Consider the following 22,830-nt stretch of genomic DNA (forward strand, 5'->3'; position numbering starts at 1 on the left):
CAGCACAATGATGGCAAGATTAGGGAACCTTGGTTAACAAAAGGTCATGAAAGACTTGATCAGAATAAAAAGCATATGTCAGGTATAGGCAATTGGTTTTGAGTGAGTCCTTTGAGGTTTATAGTGGATGTAGGAGAGAACTTAAGAAATTAGGAGATGAAAAAGATGACATGAAATGGCCTTGGCAAGCAGGATTAAGGAGAATCCCCAAACCTTTTATAAGTAGATAAGCAGCAAGAGGGTGGCTAGGGAAAGAGTAGGTCCCCTCAGGAACCAAAAGGGAAATCTGTGTGGAGCCAGGTGATGAGCAAGCAGGATCCCAAATTAATACTCCTCATCTGTATTCACATGGGAGAAGGATGTGGAGGATGGAGAGTTAAGGGAGAGGTGTGCTGATATTCTGGATACATCTCTATCATGAAGAAGGCAGTGTTAGAGATAACATTAAGGTGGATAAATCCTCTGGGCCTGATGGGATTTATCCCAGGAAAGCAAGGGAGAGATTCCTGGGACACTAGCAGAGATTTTTACATCATCTTTTTCTACAGGTGAGGTAACAGAAGACTGGAGGATAGCTAATGTTCCCTTATTCAAAAAGGGCAGTAGGGATAAGCCAGGAAACTCGGGGCCAATGAGCCTTGCATCGGTAGTCAGGAAATTATTCCAAGGGACAGGATTTATGTCCATTTGGAAAGGCAGGGATAATTAGGAGTCAACAAGGTTTTGTGCAGGGGAAATCCTGTCTCAATTTTTTTTTAAGGTGGTAACTGTAAAACGATGAAGGCTGTGCACTAGAATTGGTTTACATTACCTTAAGCAAGGCTTTTGACAAAATTCCACATGGTAGGCTGGTCCAGAAAGTTTTGGGCACACAGAACCTAAAGTGTGTTGTTTGAAAAATGGCTTGGCGATAGGAGGCAGAGGGTAGTGGTGAAGAGGTGTTTTTCTGACTGCAAGTTTGTACCTAGTGGTGTAGCATAGAGATCAGTGCTCTTAGATATAAATCTCGTAGATATAAATAATTTGATGAGAATTCAGGTGGACTGATTAGAAAAGTTTGCTGATGATACAAAAATTGTAGGAGTAGTAGTAGATGGTGAAGGTTGTGGAAGGATAATAGATAAGTTGGATAGAGCAGTGGCAGATGGAATTTAATACAGACAAGTGTGAGGTAATGCATTTTAGGATGTCAAATACTAACAGGACACATCTCGACCCAAAATGGCAACTGTCCATTTCCCTCAATAGATGCTGCTTGACCTGCTGAGTTCCTCCAGCGGTTTTTTGCTCCACATTCCAGCATCTGCAGTCTCGTGTCTCAGTGTTGATGTACTGAGGGACCTTGGGATGCAGGGTCATAGTTCCCTGAAAATGGTGACACAGGGCGGATGATGTAGTGAGAAGTTATTTGGCATGCTTGCCTTCATAAGCCGAGGCATCGAGTACGAGAGTTGGGATGTCACCCTTGCAGCTGTATGAAATTGGTCAGGCCACATTTCTGAGTTCTGTGTATAGTTCTGGTCCCCACACTACAGGAAAGACGTGGTAGGATTAGGAAGAGTGCAGACAAGATCAACCAGGATATTGCCTGGAATGGAGGGCTTTAGTTACAAGGAAAGATTGAATAGGCTGGGTTTATTCTCACTAGAACATAAGAGGCTGAGGGGTGACCCAAAAGATGTATTTCACTGTGTGTTTCGATGTACATGTGACTAATAAATACATCTCTCTCTCTTAACTCAAGTTTATAATGTTATGGGGCATAGATAGGGTAGATACTGCCTTTTACCCCAGGGTGAGGCAATCTAAAACTAGTGGGGATAGGTTTAAGGTGAAAGATTTAAAGGGAGCCTGAGAGGCAAGTTTTTCCCCACAGAGGGTGGTGGTTATGTGGAATGAGCTGCCAGAAGTGGAAGAAACAGATACAATTAAAGCATTTAAAAGGCATTTGTATGGGTACTTGGAAAGGAAAAGAGTAGGGAAACAGGCCTAATGTGGGCAGATGGGGTAAGTGTAGATAGGAATTATGGTTGACATGGACAATTTGAGCTGAAGAGCCTGTTACTGTGCTGTACAGCCCTATCTACACGAAGATGTTCTGGTGGAGGCTGTACATCTTGAACTAGAGTCATAGATTCATATGGCCAGAAACAAGCCCTCCAGCTCACTACTTCTATGTCACTTATCAAGTACCCAACTATACTAATTAGAGTAGTTTGTAATCTTCCATGTGTTGGCAATTCAAGTGCTCAAGCTTATTTACTTTAACTTGAAGAAATGCAAAGGATAGTGTACATATACCGAGAACACCATATACCATCATTTTTGACATTAGTTACATCTTTTTTAAAAAAAACTTCATTTGTCTAGTACCTTCAATCACAGTGTCCCAAAGCAATTTAAGATTTACAAGAATGTTGCCAGGACTTGAGGCCTGAGTTATAGGGACAGGTTGGGCAGGCTAGGACTTTATTCATTGGAGTGTTGGAGACTGAGGGTGACCTTGTGTATAAAATCATGAGGGGCATAGATAGGATGACTGCACAGTCTTTTTTTCCCAGGGAAAGGCAAAGGCAATCAAAAACGAGCGGGCATAGGTTTAAATTGAGAGGGGAAAAATTTAGAAGGGACCTAATGGGCAACTTCTTTGTGCAGAGGGCAGTGCATATATGGAACGAGCTGTCAGAGGAAGTGGTTGAGGTAGGTACAATAACATCAGTTAAAAGACATTTGGAAGTGGTTGAATGAGGTACAATCATAACAGTTAAAAGACACTTGGGCCATGCAAATGGATAGGAAAGGTTTAGAGGGATATGGGCTGAATGTGGGCAAACAGGCATCTTGGTTGGCATGGGCTGAAGAACCTGTTTCCTTGCTGTATTAATCTATGATTCTATTAAGTTACAAAGTGCAGCCACGTTATGCAAATGAACTGGGCAGCAAGTGCTGATAAAGGCCCCACTCTGCAAATGAATGAATGGTCACAATTTGTTGTGGTGGTAGTACAGTGATTAATATCAGCTCAGGCAGTGGGGGAAAAACCTCTCCTTTAAATGTATCATATGATCTTTTAAACCATTGCAGCAGGTCTATTATTGCTTTTACTTTAAAAAGCTGTTGCAAAAGGCAGCGTTTGTGACAAAACTATCTCCCTCAACGTTATACATTAATGTCAGTCAGATTTATGTTCTCAAAACCAAAGTGAAGATTGAATCCATATACACTTTTGAAAAGGAAAGAATGCCACCACAAGCTGGAGCTAATATGTTTGAAATGCAGACTTTTGCCAATTCATTAAGTTGGATTTGAAGTTTTGTTAGGTAGCTTGATTCAAGATATTAACAATGAACAGCATAATAAAAATAAATGCAAGTCAGTTCCCTGTCAACAACATTTAATTCACCTTCCAATGTTATCCGTATCTTGCGTTGTTGCACCATTTTCATATATTCTACGTATAGACTGCAGCAGAAATTTACACAGATTTTCCAATTGGGGAATGCTACTCCGTCTCTGCAGATTTTCAAACCAACACTTGGGAAAGCAAGCTATTATCTGAAGGTAACAACAAAAAATAAAATCAATACTCTCACAAGCTAGCAAAACAGAAACTGACATTTAATTGTCAGTTTGAAACTACCAAACAAAGTTGTTAAAATTATAAACTATTAAAAACAAATGCATGATACTGTGTCAGAATGTACGAGTTAACAATCAGGAGTCCTGGCAATTCTTCCAGTTCTGTTACTGAAGCAAACGGGAGACTAGATTCCCTGAAAGAAAAGGGTTACAGAGCCATTCACTTCCTGGGAATCAGAAATGTCAGAGTATTTGGGGGAAATTATAACATTTCTTGTGCGAACTGAAACTGTACTTATGAATGCATTTAATTAAATGAATACTGCACAGTGCAATCACAGAAGTTATCTGACTCTTAAGATCAAGGGATCAGCTAACTCAGCACATATCTAAAGTTAGCCAATAATTGTTTTCTATTCAACAATCCAACAGAAAAAAAAATCGTTTTATTTTTCCATAATATTTCAAAAATTGTCCTGAAAGTCACAATGTCTGATTCCTAAGTTTCAAAAAAAAAATGCCAGTATCATGTTTAAGTCTCAAGTTTAGACTCAAGAATGTTCAAATACAATCAATCATCAGCACTTGGGTCAGTACTGAATCAGGAACCACTTCAGAAACACAAGCATAGGTTCTGGGATCTCAACACATCTAATCAAAATTTCTAAAAAAAAGTTATAAATTTAACCTGTACACCAACAGTGGATACAACTAGGTCACAAACAGGATTTCTGAAATCTTTCCTGCAATACAGTTTTTTTTAACCTTTTCAAATTTTAAAATTTTGTTTTGGATCAAAAATATCCATTTACAATACATTAATATTGTAACATTTTTGAAACTACACTAAATATTTTAAAACAGGTCATTTATATCTCATATACCAAACATTACCTTCACGGGCATAATTTACCTTTTCACATTTTTCTATATTTTCTGGATCAGGTGGAGAAGTTTGAAGGATTAATAAAATGTAGCGATTGAGTAGTTTGTCCAGACCCAAGTCCTGTAGAATCTGTTCTGGTAACAAGCCATCCCACTGCATAATATTACCCAACAGCTGAAAGCAAAAATATATTTTAAAATCCCAATATTCAATTGTAGTGATATTATCAAAGACAATCAAATATTGTGAAAATATTTTAATGGGAACAAGGTTTCTAAGTTATGCTCTTATGGAAATACACCTAAAAAAATCTTATTTGACATGATTCTGTTACACTTAATTACTGAAATAATAGTAAAAGCAATGACGGAAGAGCAGAAAAACTAGAATGTGGACATTGCATAACAATTTCCTCAAATTTGACTCTTTATTCTCAGTAATAATACATGTTTAATGCCCTTCCCAACTAACACCAGTGTGATCATTTTCTTTGTTCCATTATATTTCTGATCTCTTTCCATTTTTAAACCAGTTATTGCATTTCTGCTTTTGTTTTTTTCCACTCTCTAGACAGGAGCTTCATAATGTTCTTGGTTTGAAAAAAAAAATCAGACAAGCAAGCCGTAATAAACACAACAGGAATTTATGAATCTATTCTGAGCACTCAGCTGGAGAGCTGATCGTATCTGATACCTTCCATTTGCTTTTCTTCCAATAGGAAGCGCCAGATCCCCAGTTGAGCATTCCCCAATCACTCTGGACATTTAAGATAACAAACTAAGTGTCTCTTTTATATACATCTTAAAATAAAATTCATTTTATTAAAAAAATCCAGATAATAGGTGCCAGGAACAAATTTAGCATCTGCTTTATCAGGGATATGATTTACCCTGCAGGCAATTTTGTTCAACTGATTGCACTGACAACAGTGAATTCAGTTAGCATATTCCTACATCCTTTAATAATGAATCAGCCTGTACACAAACAGGAAAACAAATAGTAAGTGGTAACATTTATTTTGGCCATTCTTGTAAGAGAAAATGTCTGAAAATATAATTAACATTCAATAAATGTATTCTCACCTTCACAGCTGACCAGAACTGTCTTTCCTGAAACTGAGAATGGATTGATGTTCGATCTTCCAAAACACTTAAAATAAAGTGAATAAATAGAAGGTACTTAAAAGACTCAGGAAACAAAAACTACACAGGTTCTACAATATAATGGATTAATACCCATTGTAAAAATCTAAATGGTTACAAATTTGTGATATGTTATTCAAACTATTGCAACATTCTGGGAGGAATAATGTGATTTTAGAAATAGAGTAGAGGAATAACTTTTGGGTTCATATAAATCTTTAAAAGTGGAAAGAAAATTGATACAGTAATAAACTAATACGCTTGTGTTCATTATTAGAGCCCATAGAGTTCAAGTGCGAAAAGGTAAAGTTCAACTAATGTCAAGTTAGCAGTAATAAGAATTTTAGAAAGCATACTACTGCAGATGCAGGAAATGTGAAATAAAAACAGAAAATACTGGCAGCAGAAGTTCTGATGAAAGGTCATTGACTGAAGTGATAATTCTGATGCTACATGACCTGTTGAGTATTTTAAGCATTTTCTGTGGAAAATGATAAAAAAAAACCTACATTGTTCAGTGAATCAGTAAACTAGATTAACACAGATTTAAGATCGCCACCCAAAGTGTTAAGGTAAATGTTTGTTAAGGGTTGTAAAGAATGGAACAACTGACCAGAAAGCATGGCAGCAGATAATATCTTTCATGCGGAAAAGTGTAAATAGAATACGAAGAAAATTAAGGGAACTGAATCCAGTGAACAACTGTTTGAAATCAGGTACAGTTTGTAAAGCCTGCTGGTTTGTTGTAAATTTCTATGATTCTATAATGGTTATAAACTGTTTTAACAAAGTTATTTTTTAAAAAAATGCTTCTTCAGCAAACTTTCTAGACCAATGTCGCTAATTTGTTTGTGGAGAAGAGCAGGGGAAAATTGCATTGTGGGAGAAGGAAATTCTTAACTCTAAATATTCCAAGCGGCTAATTCTACCAAATAAATGTTATGGTTGAGCAAAACAAAAAGGGCAAAGACTTGGATTTCCCGTTAGTAGTTCCAGTAGCAGAAATATCTGTACCTGAATACAAAATGATCCACTCTTAACCTCTTAATTCTGCTGGTTTTTCAACTATGTGGATATTTCAGATAAACATCATTTACTTAAAAATTTATTCAAAAATAATCACCAAATACTCATTCATGGAACTTATAATATTTATTAAAATACTCCTGTTTGATAACCTAAAGAATCATTTCAACATTGAGTGAAGGCAGGATTAAGCTCATCCACGGTGCTCAGATGGCACCTATATAAATAGAATGGACATTTGGGTGGGCTACAGGATGCCGATCAGCCTCCAAGAAACCAATGAAAATTAGGATAAAGGAAGCATTTACAACACTTTACATTTACAATTTATTGAGACATTTGCAATTACATGGGGAAATATTGAGGGCCTTAAGTGGGGGTTGGTGACAAGAAGACAGGGGCAGGTTTAAGGATTCCTTATGAAACTTATTCTTTATTTCTACCACAGATTTTGTTGAGAGTGCGAATAAGAACGTTGGCTCAGGGGAATATTTCAGTATATTCTTTCAGTAAATGCAACTAGTGAAAAGATTTAAACTGCAATAAAATCATTCGGACTCTCAAAAGACAAAATGGATTAAAGAGGGAAAGCAAACGGTCAACACTTTAATAGATGAGAGGTGGATAATGTGAAGTGAAAAATAAGTATATAAATATGAACGAGCTATTAAGAGGCAGATACTGTAAGTCAATTAGGAAACGAGAGTGCAAATGAGCAAGCAAATAAGAACATAGGCAAGTGCAAATGAAAGGGATGGTGAGATGCCAATGCTGTCATGTTCTGCTTTGCAATGATAGGCTACTGTTTATTAATCAATGTATGCTCTTCAAATTTGCTCGAAATCTCCACAGAAGAACTGAAGATTTGCCCAGCATGACAATAAGGAAAAAACTGACCAAGCCATGGCTAAGAATTGCCTACACAGTCACAAATAATTCTTTTGATATAAGCGTACAATGTATTTTCCCTACCATCTCTAGGTGATGAAATTGCCTTAGTATTGTAAATGATGACTTTAATAAAAAGTTTGTGGAGCTTCATATCGTTAATATGTGATATGCTTGAAGAAACGAGAGAGGAAATGACAATATAAAGTGTTTCATTTACCTTTTTGGATACAGAGGAATGAAAATGTCTTCTTCTACAGACATGGTTATTCTCATGACAATACTTTTTCTCAGAGCCTAATTTAAGGAAAAATGGTCAGTGTGTTAAAATTACACACTGTCTTCTTGAAAATATTTCAACAGATAACCAAATATTAATATCTTTAAGAAAACATTCAGTACATTTCTGTTTTGAAAAATGGCATTCTTCTACAATAGCCCAACAACAGATTACCTAAAGACATAAAACACTCAAGTTTTTGAATGTCAGAGTCATTTAAAATGGCTAAAATTAGTTGCAGCTTTAACAGAAGACAAACCCCCAAACTCAACTTTGCCTTCTGTTGAAGCCTATCAGTGACATTTTGGGGCAGCATCTCCACAATACACCTCACAGCCTCAACTGCTGTTTTGACTTTGTTACTGGACTTGAGGAAATGGAAGGCCTGTGAGACAGGCCTCCCATATCCAGTCTAGGTAGGCAGGCTTATTCAGGCACAACACAGGTACTGCTTCCAGGCAATGGACCAGTCCATCATGATCTGACCTAAGGTATTTAATTCAGAATACTAACTTCATTAAAAGAAAAAATCTCTAGTGCCTAATATATTCTAATTCTTCCTTATACTATTGACAGAAACTTGTCCAGGGCCCTATTACTGTCTGCTGAACAAGGGATTAAAACTCAACACAAAATATTTGACTCCCAACCAATTTATTTTTCAATGTCAATATAGTACTTAATGTTTTACATTTGATCTGACTGGTAATATATCCTGATCATTTGGTTAAGCCTACAGTTACATGGCAATGACCATGCATATTTGTCAAACTGACAGCAAGATCTCTTCCCTGCTCAATAAGCTTAATTTGGAATGAAGCATGGTCTGGGATGTTACTCTCTACAAATTCCTTTTCCACTTTACCCATGCCCATTTAATTAGTTCAATGAATATACATATTAAATAACCCATGTCTAAATTCCACTTCCCTTCACACATGCCTTTGGTATTTCCCCATTTATGCTCTGTCCTACCAAGGCAACTCTCTGGCAGTCTAACAGACCACTTCCTGTCTTCTTCCTCTGGTATTCCTTATTACCCAATCTAATTCCACATCACGATCCACTGTGTCACTATCACTTCTCAGTACTGTACTGATTCTTTCCATAATCAATATTGCTAGTCACCTTGTTTTTCTTTTGCCTACTCTTTGAAAAGTTGAGTAATTTAGAATATTGAGTCGTGGTCACCCTGCGATCATGCCTCTGTACAAGGTGCCCCCCCGTGTTACGGGGGGGGGGAGGGGTTGCTAGAAAACCTGTCTGTATCGCGATTTTTCCATAATGCGAGGCTGCTGCATCTGCGCAACGCATCAAGAAACAGGAGTGAAAAAAAATAAATTCTGTGTTGATTTGTTTACATCCCCCCCCCCCACATAAATTCTGTAAGAGTGAATTTTATTTTATGTCTCTAATTTTTGTGCAGTGATTTTTGAATTCTTTAAGGGTAGATTTCTGTAATGTGAGGGTCGCCTGTAATTGCTCTAAAATCAAACTCATTTCCATCTGTGCAACAATCCAACTGTCTTACTTCAAGTGCAGCATGAATTCAGATAAAGAGACTTAAGCTTAGACTTTACAATTTACAATGTCTGTATTGATACCTTCTACTACTTGCTTAAACCAACAATGGAAATTCATTTCACAGACTGACTGCTGGCCTCTTTTAGTCATAGGATAAGCTTACTTCCACTTTTAGGGTATAATCCCAGATTCCAGCATGCTGCTATTGTAAGGAAAGGTAATAGAATTGAAATAATATTAACTATAACATTAACTCTTAACTCAGCAAAATTCTTCAAAAAGTCTGTCGTAGAGATTCCTGTACCTGCATGGCTTTGCTTTGTTCATCTTCAAACACATCATATTCATCTTTCAGTTTTCTGCAGACTTGTACTAAACACCGTGTTTGTGAGGATGACAAAGGATCCCACACATGAATTACAAAACCTGGGAAAGTAAAATTAACTTAAACCTTGCTTTCATAAATAGCTTGCATACTAAATGAGTAATTTAATTTTTTTCATTAAGTGTAGTAATATAAAGGACATCCATAAAATATCATTTCGATTACTATCACTAAACATTACATTAAAAACCAGAACCATTTCCATGACAAACAAAGACAATAAATACTGTTCATGTTGGAAACATGAAATAAAATCAAGTTGTAACTGCTCAGCAGGCATCTTCGGAGAAGGACACAAAATTGAAAATTCATGTTGTGGTTCTTATGCAAAATCATTGGCTTGAAATGATTTCCATTTTTTATTCTGTTCCTACTACAATTAATTTACAAAATCAAAAGCAAGAGATTTTAGATATCATAAATTACCTTCAATTTAGAAATGACTGTTTTCTCTATTACTGTCAGAAGTAATGCTGCATCAGACTTGTCCTTTTTCTTGAGTTCTTCATCTTCCACATGACAGTACTCCTCCAGAGCTGAAATCCACGGCATTTGTGACAAGTATGAGTAATCATGCTAAACAACAAATATGGATTTTAGGAATCTGCGAACCACAGTCTTTGCCACTTCCATCCAACTCTAATATCACTCTAAGTATCGCTAGGTACTGGAGCGGCAGTGTTGCTGCAGGTAGTGCAGCTGTTGCAAGACTCCAGCAAACCGGGTTTGACACTGATCTCTGGCGTCGTCTATGTGAAGTTTGCACATTCTCTCAGCGACTATGCAGGTTTCCTCTGGATGCTCCAGTTCTCCCCTACATCTCAAAGACAGGCTGGTTGATCAGGTGAATTAACAACTGTAAATTGCCCTCAGTGCAGATGGGTGGTAGAGGAATGGGAAGTGGAGCATGTGAAATGGATTACTTTGGGGGGGGGGAATAAGTGAGGGAATGCAATTGGTCTGAAAGCCAGCATAAACTGGATAGGGTGAATGGCCTTTCTATACAATAACATTGAAATATGATGGTATGAACAAATACCACCAGGACTTCCGGGAATATGGAATTTAATTGTACTTCATTCACTCTGAACAAAAAGTGGTAGATACACTTTGCTTTCTTTCATAGACAATGCCATGGGAGACGTTCTGTAACTAAATGGTCAATGGTTAACCCACTATATGGACTCAAAATAGCTTGCTCTGAAGTGGGCAATGTGGTTCTTTGTTCCTCTTCTGTGAGTACGAATACCATTAAAGATGTACACTGGAGAACTCATCTGCCACTGAACCTTTCAGACTCAGTCATACTTTTGCAGAGCAGTAACAAGGCTGGTCTACTTGTACTGTCATCTAGAATCAGCTCTTTGAAGGGATCAAGCTCAGGAGAGAGGGAACCTTGGTGAAAGGAAGAAATACTAAAACCTCTGATTTCTTTTATTAGCAACTAAATAATTTTGCTGAAATTCAGGTGGTATACGAGATCTGCCAACTGAGAGTCCAATGACGCCTGGTGTCTGGTAGGCTGCCGCCACTACATTATTCATACAATATAAAAGAAACAAGTACAATAAATACAAAAATACTGTTGAGATTTAAGTGAGGTACTGTCATTCCATCAAATATTTCTACAAGTATAAGTGTGGGTATTGTACCTGTTCGCAAACCACTGTCACTGTGGCAAACCTCCCTGGAGGTTTGCAAAACTTAAATCGGAACCCAAACTCTGAAGTGCCACACAGCTTTATTATCCAATACAAACACCCAGTTAATTGGTCATTCATTTTTCTTACAATATTCCTTCTGGAGGTAATAACCCACTGATTACTGTGTGATCCTAGCATGATAGGTCAGGGGCTTTGGAAGGAAAGGGTGCAGTGGCCCCATGAAACTTTGCCCCAGTACCACATAAAAGCAGAAAGTGCTGGGGAAAAAATGAGCAGATCAGACAGCACCTATGGAGAAAGAGTTAAAATCAATAAACTGAAAAAGATCAATAAACTGAAAAAGCATCACCTACGGTGTCTAGGAAGCACTAGACAAAATGCCACCCAACTGTTTTATTTGTTCACATACCATGATCAAACAGAGGATGTATGCAGAGCATACAGAGATACATACAGAGTTTTCTAACACGAGGCATACTTTCCTCACCTACAGGGCTGCCTATCTTACAAAGAAGATTTGTAATCCAACCTGTGATGACAATTTTTACTACATTGCCCCCAGAAGTTCTATGAATATCAATTCAACACTTACTTTAAGAGGATTCCAGCCAATCAGTTGCATACGGATTAAAGGATTCAGGATTTTTTGAAGGCAGAGTCCAATATAAGCCTCATAATATGAATCAGGAAATTTCTCCCGCCACAGCCTAAACTTGGCAAAAATTCTGTCAACACTGTAGAAGTCCTCATGTACATCTTCAAAAATCTTCCTGGATTCCTTCAGAATGTGATCTAAAATCACAGAAAAGTTTGTTCAGATAAGAACCTGCTATAGAGTTGAAACAAAAAAAAACAAAATTACAACATTCACAGATTAAAGCTTAAAAGATCAAAGCCGTCTTTAAAACCTTTACCTCTTGTGCTTTGTCATAAGGATACCCACAGATGAATAGCGGGCAACTCCTGTCAATGCTGATACTGGCAAGCATTCAGAAGCTTATTTTAGTGTACTCAAATCTCACTTCAGTCCCTTTCTGGAAACAGCTACAAGGTGTAATTTCATAAAGAGAGATAAATGGAAGTCTAAACTTAATTTAACAGCTCCAACATGCCACAGAATCATGCCAGCAGATCCTTACTAAAGTATATATGGTTGCCTCAACCAAACCTTGCATTGTCTTTAGCAGTAAAACCAACCAACCATTATGCCCTGCAGGAAACAACAGCAGCAGATTTTTTACTGAAAATGCACAAGTCTGACAACATCTGGAAAGCTAAGTAAATAGTGGTGACCTTCACTCAAACTGATAGAGTCAGATTTGAGAAGTCCCTCTGTATACTTCTTGTTTTCTTCTTTCTTTTGCTGAATCACCTGCTGCACATTTCCACCATTATTCTCTACCAAATAAATTTACTACTCCTTATGATCTCTCTGAAAACATTCTTCATGAACCCAAACTGTCAAGCTGAACGTCCACAGTAACTTTGGGAGAGAAATAATAACTTATTACTGCATCTTCCACAAATCACACCACTGGTATTATTTTATTTCTCATTACCCACCTCCAACAGTACAAAAGGAAATGGCAAAAGCCCATCTTTTGTAGGGATTTGAGACTCAATACCCACTGCTTGGATTTGGTGTAGAAACATCCTAGCACCTTAAAATCATAATATTTCATTGTATGTACAAACTCTACAGCATTTCAAAGTCCCAAGGAAGCAGTCTGCATTGGCACCTCCGACACTTGCCCTCTCAATTAATTTTAAATGGAATCATAATATCCAGTGTTCCCAAAACAGCCATATTGCTGCAGGAGACTATTTGATCACTGACATAGGATAAAGCAAAATAATATTTCAAACGGGAAAGCAACCTGCTGAAAAAATATACACCCGTCTATACAGTGAAATTCTGTTAATCATCACATTCAGGACTTTGGTGGTGCCAGACTGTTAGCAGTGCAGCAGTATTATAAATTTTCCAATGAACAGGTAAATTTCAAGGGAGCACAGGAATACAGGCCCCAGTGTGTTGGAAGGGCCCCTGTGAGCCAGACACTAAACCATAGGGGTTTCTGAATAATCAGATAGCTGATTAGAGTTCTACTCTAATTATAGTATTGGATAACCAGAAATTATTACACATTTCCTTCCAACATATGAGACGAACATTCAGCAATCTTCTATGCTGGCCCACAGAGCAAACCTGTTCCTGTAAAAGCCGGGGTGACAAGCATAGAGAACCCTAGATGTTGAGGGATATTTAGGGTGGGATAAAGAGAAAATGGAAACATATTACAGGTACATGGAGCAAATAACGGGGGGAAGCATGTCAAGAATATAAAGAGTGGAGGGAAGTACTTAATATGGAAATTAGGAAGGCTAAGAGGGGTCATGGAAAAAAAATCACTGGTAGAAATGGTTAAGGTAAATCTAAAAGGTATTCTATGAGTATATTCAAGGCTAAAGAATGCCCAGGGAACAAGTAGGGCCTATTCGGGACAATCTGAGCATGGAGCCGGAAGGTGTAGGTGAGGTCCTAAATGAATGCTTTCCATCGATATTCACAAAGGAAACATATTTTGTAGTTGGAGAATTTAGTGAAGGTGTAGGTGAAAGGTCTCCATTAATGAGGAGGAGATACTCAATGTCTGGGCAGGCGTAATGGTGGACAACTCCCCTAGACCAGATGGGGTTTATCCCAGGCTGCTAAGGGAGGCAAGGGAAGAGATTGCTCGGGCTCTGGCTGAGATTTTTAAACCTTCACTAGACACAAGTCAGGTACCAGATGACTGGAGGACAGCAAATGTGGTCCTCCTTTTCAAGATAGACAGCAGGGAAAGGCCTGGTAACTATAGATCTGCAAGCCTAACGTAAGGAAGATATTGAAAAAATTCTGTGGGAGAGGATTAATGATCATTTGGAAAGACAGGGACTAATCAGAGACAGGAAACATGATTTTGTCAAGGGAAGATCCTGTCTGATCAATTTGATTGAATTGTTTGAAGAGGTAACAAAGCGTATCGATGAGGGGAGGGCAGAAGATGTGATTTAACATGGTCTTCGATAAGGTCACACATAGGGCCCATGGGATCTAGGGCAACTTGGCAAACTGGATCCAAAATGGGCTTGGCAATAGGAGACAGAGCATAACAATAGGGGGGTTATTTTTGCAGCTGAATGCCTGTGATTACTGGTGTCCCACATAGATGGTTGCTGGGACCCTTGCTGTTTGTAATACACATGAATGACCTGGATGTGGATGTAGGAAGCAAAATCATTAGGTTCGCAGATAGCATAAAGATTGGCGGAGTTGTTGATTGTGTGGAAAATAGTTCAGCTGCAGAAGGATATCGGTGTGTTGGTGAAATGGGGTGAAAAATGGCAAATGGAGTTTAATCAGGACAAACATGAAGGAATGCATTTTGGGAGCACAAATGAGGCTAGGACATACAGCATAAATGGAAGGGTCAGGGAGGATTGAGGAACAGAGGGACCGTAGACTACAAGCCCAAAGATCATAGAAGGTAGATAACAGGTTAGGAAGGCACATTGGATACTGATCTTCATTAGTCAGGGCCTTGAATAAGGAGGTTATGCTCCAACTTGATAAAACTTTGGGCAGACCTCAGCTGGAGTACTGCGTGCAGTTCTGGTCACCATGGTATAGGAAAGACATAATAGCACTGGAGAGGGTGCAGAGCAGATTCACCAGATATTGCCTGGGAATGGAGCAGTACAGTTATGAGGAAAGACTGGAGAAGCTAGGTCTGTTCTCCCTGGAGCAGAGGAGGTTAAGAGGGGACATAATTGAGGTATATTAAATTTTTCCCCATATCAGGCATGGATAAATATAGAAGACATAATTTAGGACAAGGGGTAAGAGATTTAGAGGGGATATGAGTGGGACTTTCTTCATCCAGAGAATGGTAAGTACATGGAATGCAAGTCTGAGAGAGTGGTGGAAGCAGGGTCACTGACGGCACTTAAGAAGTGTCAAGATGAGCACTTGAATTGCTTGGGCATGGAGGGCTATGGAACAATGGGATTAAAATGGAAGAGTGGCCACTAATCAATGTGGATGAGTTGGGCTGAATGGCCCGTTCCCTTACTGTATGATTATATGATTTCCCCCATGCATTGTCCCATAACCCATTCTCATTCACATGTCCATTAACTCCATGCCAATTGTCCCACAACTCACCTACATTAGCAATAATTTACAGTAACCAACTAACCCACCAATCAGCATGTCTTTGGAAAGGAGGAGGAAACTGGAGCACCCAGAAGAAACTCTCAGGATCGCAGGTAGAATGTGAAATCTCCACAGATAGAATTTTGGTCAGGATTAGACTTGGGGTCCCAGCAGCAAAGAGGTTGGAGTGCTAACTTTAGCACTACTGTGCTATAGGGTGGCACTGCTATTTAGTTGTGGTTAGGTTAGCATCACTACTGACTAATTCCATCAAAAGATTATGGTATGTTGTCTTCCAGATACTCATGAATGTGCTGCACACAATCTAGCATTTAGCTGTTGAAACTTTATGCCTTGATTGGTAGGCCCATATTTTATTGTGATGTAATTGCTGTTGCTATAAATTAAAAATGAAGATTTTAGTTTTAAAAACCAATTGGTAGTTCTAAATTTGTATCTCAGTTAGTCTGGGGACACTGATAATATTTGTGATATTTGGCCATTACCCTGGCCACTGCCGATATTGCTGCAGTTAACCAGAGGTCGGCTGATTACTTATAGAACTTCAGGTTGCAGGGTAGAACTATCTGGAGCAAAATGTTAAGTCTTTCTGTGTATATCTGTCAAAATTGTTTTGCAGCAGGAAAAAGGTGATGCCTTGTGACACTAGGCCATCAGAATGACTGGTCATGGACTTCGCAGGGGAAAAGTGTGACAAAATCTTAACTGTGTATTTACATAGTAGATGTACAAACTAACATATTAACATCTGTGAACACAAAATACTGCTTCACAAAATATTTTTCTCCCCTAATTGTGCAGAAACGTTATGACTGTTTTATTGAAGTGGAAAATAAAGAAAAGTGTAACGTATCCATCAGATTAAGAATAATGTAGCTATACCTTCTTTGGCGTGGAACTCAGATATATCAGACGGAGATACTTCATCATCACTGGACATTCCTTTGTGATGGTCTGCTTCCTTGCCTGCCATCTTCCTTAAGTGTTCCCTATGAGCCCTATGCAGCAAAAATATATATATAAAATTAATTATTTTTCAACAAATCTGTCTAATTGTGGCGACTCACCGTCTAGTCGGGCGAACCGGCTCGGCAGTCGGGTCGCGCGGCGTCGGAGCGACGAGGCCCAAGATGGCGGCGGGCCTCGTCTTTCCGAGCGACGGGGAGAACCCGCGCGCGGGAAAGTCCTGATGACGTAGGACTTACGTCATTGCCGTTTTTTTTGGGCGGGAGTTTTTCTCCCTTAAAGGGCCCGCACAAGGCGGGAAAATAAACCAGTTCTGTTTGGCAATCCTCCGAGTAGAGTCTTGTTTTATTCCGCGGTAGCAACCGCTACATAATCAACTTTAGAAGGGTATTAGATTTACAGCTTTATTACCTCCTTTCTTCTCGTTTTTGAATACGCTGTTGTTTTTTTTTGACACTGTCTTTGTTGCTCCAACTGCTGATGTCAGCTTTGTCTGTAGAAATGAGCCAGTGCATTGTAAATGCTTAAATATTATTGAGATATGCCCAATGATTCATTAAATAATACTCATTCACAACAAATAATGCGACAGTACTAACAACATTTGTAAACAGTAATACATATTATAATTAGTTTATGCCTTTGTTATTCTACTGTTTGTGTCTTAAATCTACGAGAACAATGCATTAAATAAATAAATACGCAGAAATAAAAGCAGAATTGTGGCTTTATGCCTTGCCGGCATTTTGGGATTGTATTGAAATATTAATATTTTACAGCTGGAACTTATAACCACTGATTAAACAGTTTGTCTGCAATTTACTGAAAATAATCAACCAAACTTCAACTGTAAAGCCTGATTTAAAGATGAGCCAAATAAAAAAAGAGCAATATCTCAGTAAAATAAATGCTGAAGTTAACTGTTAATGATTAAACTAACTTGAAAACTGCCAAATATCAGATGATTCATCTTGAACATCATCCTGTCTGCGTTGCAAAAGTTTTCTTGCCTGCTCCCGCAGTAACTGATGCATTTCAGATTCCAGTTCGTTGATGAGATGTATCTAAAAGAAATGACTTCCATAAATGCCTTCTCTCTCCACTGCACAGTAGGAATTATGTTGCTGTACTATTTCTTGAATTTTATGGTCATAAATTTCAACATCCTAATACTCAGAATCTATGCTGGGGAATGCTGAAGTTTAAAACACAAACACCAATAACTTTCATTTCTACTTTCTTTAAAGTATTTTTTGAAAGTAGCATTGAAGTACATAGTGCACCAGTGTTCAGTTGTCATGGGAGTCTCAGGGTACAGAAGCAGGCTCTTTGGCTCATCATGAACATGAACATAAACATACACATCAAGTCCCATCCATACCAACCCATTTTCCAGAACTTGGTCCATAGTCTTCTATGCTGTGACTATTCAAGTGTTCCTCTAGGTACTTCTTAAATGTTGCAGAGTCTCTGTCTCCACCACATGCTCAGGCAGTGCATTCCAGATTCCAACCAACATTCTTCCTCTTATCTCCTCAATCTCTTAACCCTCAACCTATCCCCTCTAGTACTAAACATCTGTGATGGGGAAAAGTTTCTTATTACCCTATATATGCCCCTCATAATTTTGTATATCTCTATCAGGTTCCCCCTCCAGCCTCCTTTGCTCCAAGGAAAATCAGTCTAACCGGCACCTTGGACTTGTATAACGAGGTGTCCCTGTTCCTTGGTACTCCCTAAGGCCCTACCATTCATTGTGAATGTTTTCCCCTCATAAATCCTGCGCTACGGGCTGCTCAATTGTGATGGTAACGGCATTAGCTTGTGATGAATCTTTGAAGGAAAACTACATGGTTCTGTATGTAAAGAGTCTCTCATGAGCGATATCCTATAACTTTTCAAAGTACAATTTTAGTCCAAACGTGGATTGTGAAGCTGAATTCTAGAGGGGAAGCAAGAGTGAATGCCCTTGAAACCTAGGCAGTGTTGGACCATCAAGGTACCATGATAAATCTGAAGTCAATATGCATTAAGGGGAAACATTCCAATGACTGGAGTCATACCTCACACAAAGGAAGACAGAAGGTAATCACCCTGGCCCCAGATCATTACTGCAGGAGTTCCTCAGGACAGTGTCCAAGGCACAACCATCTTCAGCTACTTCAACCATGATCTTTCTTTGATTATTATGTCAGAAGCGGGGAGCTTTGCTAATGATTGAACAAGATTCAATTCTATATGCAATTCCTCAAGCAAATAAAGCAATCCCTGTTTGCATGCAACAAATCAAAGAATTCCTGCAGCGATGATCTGGGGCTAGGGTGGTTGACTTCTGTCTTCCTTTGTGTGAGGTATGACTCCAGACATTGGCATATTCCCCTTCTGATATGTGCTGACAATGTAGCAAGTAGTGCCAGACAATGACCATCTTCAACAAGAGTGTCTAACTACCTACCTTATCAGTAACATGACTGAGTCCCCCATCATCAACATACTGGGGTTTATCACTAGGCAAAAACTCAACTGGACCAGTTACTGTGGATACAAGAGCAAGTCACAAACTAGAAACTCTAACACTGTGACACTCTAAAGACACTGCATCACCTACAAGGCATAAATCAGGACCATGATGGAATACACTCCATTTGCCTGAATCAGAGCAGCTCCAATAACACTTAAGAAAATTGATACTAAATGAGACAAAGCTGTCTGGTTAATTGGAATTCAATCCATTATCCAAAACATCCTTCCAATATTCCATGATCTTGGCTGTAGTGTATACAGTGCAGATATTCAACCAGGCTATGCTGACCACCACTACCATAAAGAAGGGAAAGGATAGCAGGTGCACGGGAACACCACCAGCTGCAGGTTACCCTCCAAGTCTACACCATCTTGATTTGGAAATATATTCTCAGTCCTTCATCGTTACTGAGTATAAATCCTGGAACTCCCTACCCAATACCACTATGGGAGTACCTTCACAAGAAGAACGACATAGGTTCAAGGCAGGAGTTCACAGAAGATGCCTAACCTGCCAAGTATTTCCACCCACCATTATCTGTTTTCTTATTGCAGACCTCTACATTTAATTCAGCTGCCGCAATGCAAACTGACACATATTTCACATAGTGAATCTAACTCAATGCACGTGGATTTTGCTGCAACAGGCCCACAATCAGTATTTTCAAACCATTTCCACAGATCACTCAGATACTTCTTAAATAAAAAGAACTTAATTTCTTTTCAATCATCTTTGCTTTGAAGTTAATGGGCTTGCGGATCCTTCACCACAAGGAGTCCAGCAATGGATCATATTGAAAACAATGTCTGAATAAATTCAGAACTTCCAAGTTTGGCTAAACTTGCTTGGAAGACCCAGATATGTCGGTATTTAAATGGGTAAATGCCAATAGTTCCATTCTTGTAATACAAGCAAGCTCATCCAAATCTTATACATCATAGCTCATCTGTGTTCCCTTAGTTTGGGTTCAGAGAAGTACTAAAGTGAAAGGTTTACCAATTGCAAGTTAGATCTAGTCACAAAATAACTGGAAAGCACCAGTCTTTTTTGTTTATTCTTATACCTTTTCATTGAAGCAGTTGATGAGATTTTTAACATAGGTTCGCATTTCTTGATAAAACCGGTAACGAAGACCTGAGTCAGAAACTGCTTCCAAATGTTCAATTGTGCATCGTGAACTCTCAGCAGATTCTTGGATCTTTTCCTGTTCACAATGATGGGAGCGGTGAACTTCTTGCAAGGATTCCAATCTGAAGAGAGGTTACCAAATAATTCACCACTCAGTTTTGAAATAAAGTAAAAAGCAGAAAATCCAACAAAAGCACAGTAATCAGTGCCTGACTTCTACACCATTAGCTTGGTTTGTACTTCATAGCCCATAAATTCACACTTGGCAAATTAAGGAGATAGAGAACATTGTGACATGGTGTCATGACAACAACCTTTCCCTCAATGTCAGCAAAACAAAAGACCTGGTCATTGACTTGAGGGGGGGGGGGGGTTCTTGTTCCCATTTACATCAATGTGCTGAGGTTGAGAGGGTTGAGAGCTTCAAGTTCCTTGGAGTGAACATCACCAATAGCCTATCCTGGTGCAGCTACGTTAACACTACAGCCAAGAAAGATCACCAGTGCCTCTGCTTCCTCAGGAGGCTAAAGAAATTTGGCATGTCCACTTTGACACTCACCAAATTTTATCACTGCACCATAGAAAGCATCCTATCCCGATGCATCACAGCTTGGTATGGCAACTGCTCTGCCCGTGACCACAAGAAATTGCAGAGAGTTGTGGACACAGCTCAGCACATCACGGAAACCAGCCTCCCCACCACGGACTCTGTCTACACTTCTTGCAGTGCAGGTAAAGCAGCCAGCATAATCAAAGACCCCACCCACCCCAGACATTCTGTTTTGTTTCCCCTCCAATCAGGCAGAAGATACAAAAGCCTGAAACCACATATCACTAGGTTCAAGGACAGCTTCTATCCCGCTGTTATAAGACTACTGAATGGTTCCCTAGTACGATAAAATGGATCTTGACCTCACGATCCACCTTGTTATGATCTTGCACCTTATTGCCTACCTGCACTGTTACTGTTTTACCTTGTACTACCTCAATGCACTGTTGTAATGAATTGATCGGTGTGAACAGTATGCAAGACAAGTTTTTCATACATGTGACAATAATAAACCAATTTACCAATTAAAATGTTAACTACATTTTAGCATACCTATTGATTAATCGCTTTTTGACAGTTTCCAAGTTGACTGGTGGAAGTTTCTTCAGGTTGTCCAACATCTTATTCACAATGAGTGTATTTGGCCGGCTAACTGGCTCAGTAAACTGTGGCTGAGAAACCAGACCAGAGATAATATGCATTAAGATAACTTTTTTTAAACAAATGAACAGCAATACTATTTCTGCAACTAAATTTCATGTATAACATTATCTGTGTATGCTTGCCACAATAACTGCACTAATGGAATGATAACTTCAAAAAAAAAATGTTGACAGTTCAAAAAATGGATTGGCATCTAAAAATATCTACCATCAAGCATGGGAATACCACCATCTTCAGGTTCCCATCCAAGGCACACACGATTCATATTTGGAAATTGCCCATCTTTTATCATGGCTATGTCTAAATCCTGGAATTCTCCATCTAATAGCACTGTGGGCGTTCCTTCACCTAAAGGTCTGCAGTAGTTCAAGACACCAACTCACAGCCACCTTTTCCCAGACAACTGGGAATGAGCAATAACTGCTGGTCTTGCCAGCAACATCCAACTGAACAGATAACAAAGCAACCCTAAACAAAAGCCATAATCAATTCTACTTCCCGCAGGTGACCAAGTTTTCTAAGTTGTAGTTAGTGAATTTTCTGAGAAAAGTACAACCTAACAGACTCATGCAGGACACACAAAAAGCAGTGATAATTGGAAACCAGTGGGGCATGATGTCAGACTGACTTCAGCTGCAACTGTACCCTATCTCGCATTATTTCATATTTTCTCATGACATAGAAAGAGGCCATTCAGCAGAGTCTACGACAGCTCCCAGAGTAATTCTATCAATCCAATTCCCCTACATATTTCTCAGTGATCTACTCTCTCTTGGATGTCAATCAATTCTACCCAGATTCTCCTGCCACCCAACTATAAATGGGATCATTTGCAGCAGCCAATTAACCTACTATTAAGGTTCAGAGAAGTAACATGTTGCACAGGTGGATTTAAACTTCTATAGAGTCATAGAAAGCCACAGAGTCCCACAACAAGAACCTTTGGCCCACTGAATCTGCGCTAACCCTCAAGCATTCATTTACGTTAATCCTACATTAATCCCATTTAATTCTCTCCACGTTTCCATCAACTCCCGCCAGCATCTACCACTCACCTACACACCAGGGGCAATTTCCAGTGGCCAATTAAGCTACCAATCCACATGTCTCTGGGATGTGGGAGGAAACCAGAGCACTCAGAGGTAATCCATATGGTCACAGGGACCACCTGTAAATTCCACACAGACAGTACTGGATGGCAGAATTGAATCCAGGTCGCTGGAGCTGAGAGGCTGCAACTCCACTAACTTTGCTGCTGTGCAGCTCCAGTTCTGAAAGTTTAAACATATTTGAAGGCAAGTGTGCGGTGCAGAAATGTTGAGTTTTGACACTTTCAGCTTTGCATTTAATATTCTACAAAGGACTCCCTGCATACAAAAAACTGTATTGTTCACCTATTTAGCTAC

The 22,830-nt window shown here is 39.0% G+C and overlaps 1 protein-coding gene across 1 annotated transcript in view; it reads right to left on the reverse strand.

Annotated features, from left to right (window-relative positions):
• LOC127575134 (intron Large complex component GCFC2-like) overlaps window positions 1-22,830 on the reverse strand; it is a 40,999-nt gene that overhangs the window by 3,020 nt on the left and 15,149 nt on the right. The window contains exons 6-17 of the mRNA XM_052024813.1: window positions 21,314-21,432; window positions 20,147-20,333; window positions 17,500-17,623; window positions 16,971-17,052; window positions 16,476-16,591; window positions 11,967-12,166; window positions 10,139-10,286; window positions 9,630-9,754; window positions 7,742-7,818; window positions 5,548-5,614; window positions 4,493-4,639; window positions 3,404-3,555 (exon numbers count right to left, since the gene is read on the reverse strand). Coding sequence (XP_051880773.1) covers window positions 3,404-3,555; window positions 4,493-4,639; window positions 5,548-5,614; window positions 7,742-7,818; window positions 9,630-9,754; window positions 10,139-10,286; window positions 11,967-12,166; window positions 16,476-16,591; window positions 16,971-17,052; window positions 17,500-17,623; window positions 20,147-20,333; window positions 21,314-21,432 — 1,544 coding nt within the window. The remainder of the gene's footprint in view (window positions 1-3,403; window positions 3,556-4,492; window positions 4,640-5,547; window positions 5,615-7,741; window positions 7,819-9,629; window positions 9,755-10,138; window positions 10,287-11,966; window positions 12,167-16,475; window positions 16,592-16,970; window positions 17,053-17,499; window positions 17,624-20,146; window positions 20,334-21,313; window positions 21,433-22,830) is intronic.

This window comes from Pristis pectinata, chromosome 10 (assembly GCF_009764475.1).
Source record: "Pristis pectinata isolate sPriPec2 chromosome 10, sPriPec2.1.pri, whole genome shotgun sequence".
NCBI lineage: Eukaryota > Metazoa > Chordata > Chondrichthyes > Rhinopristiformes > Pristidae > Pristis > Pristis pectinata.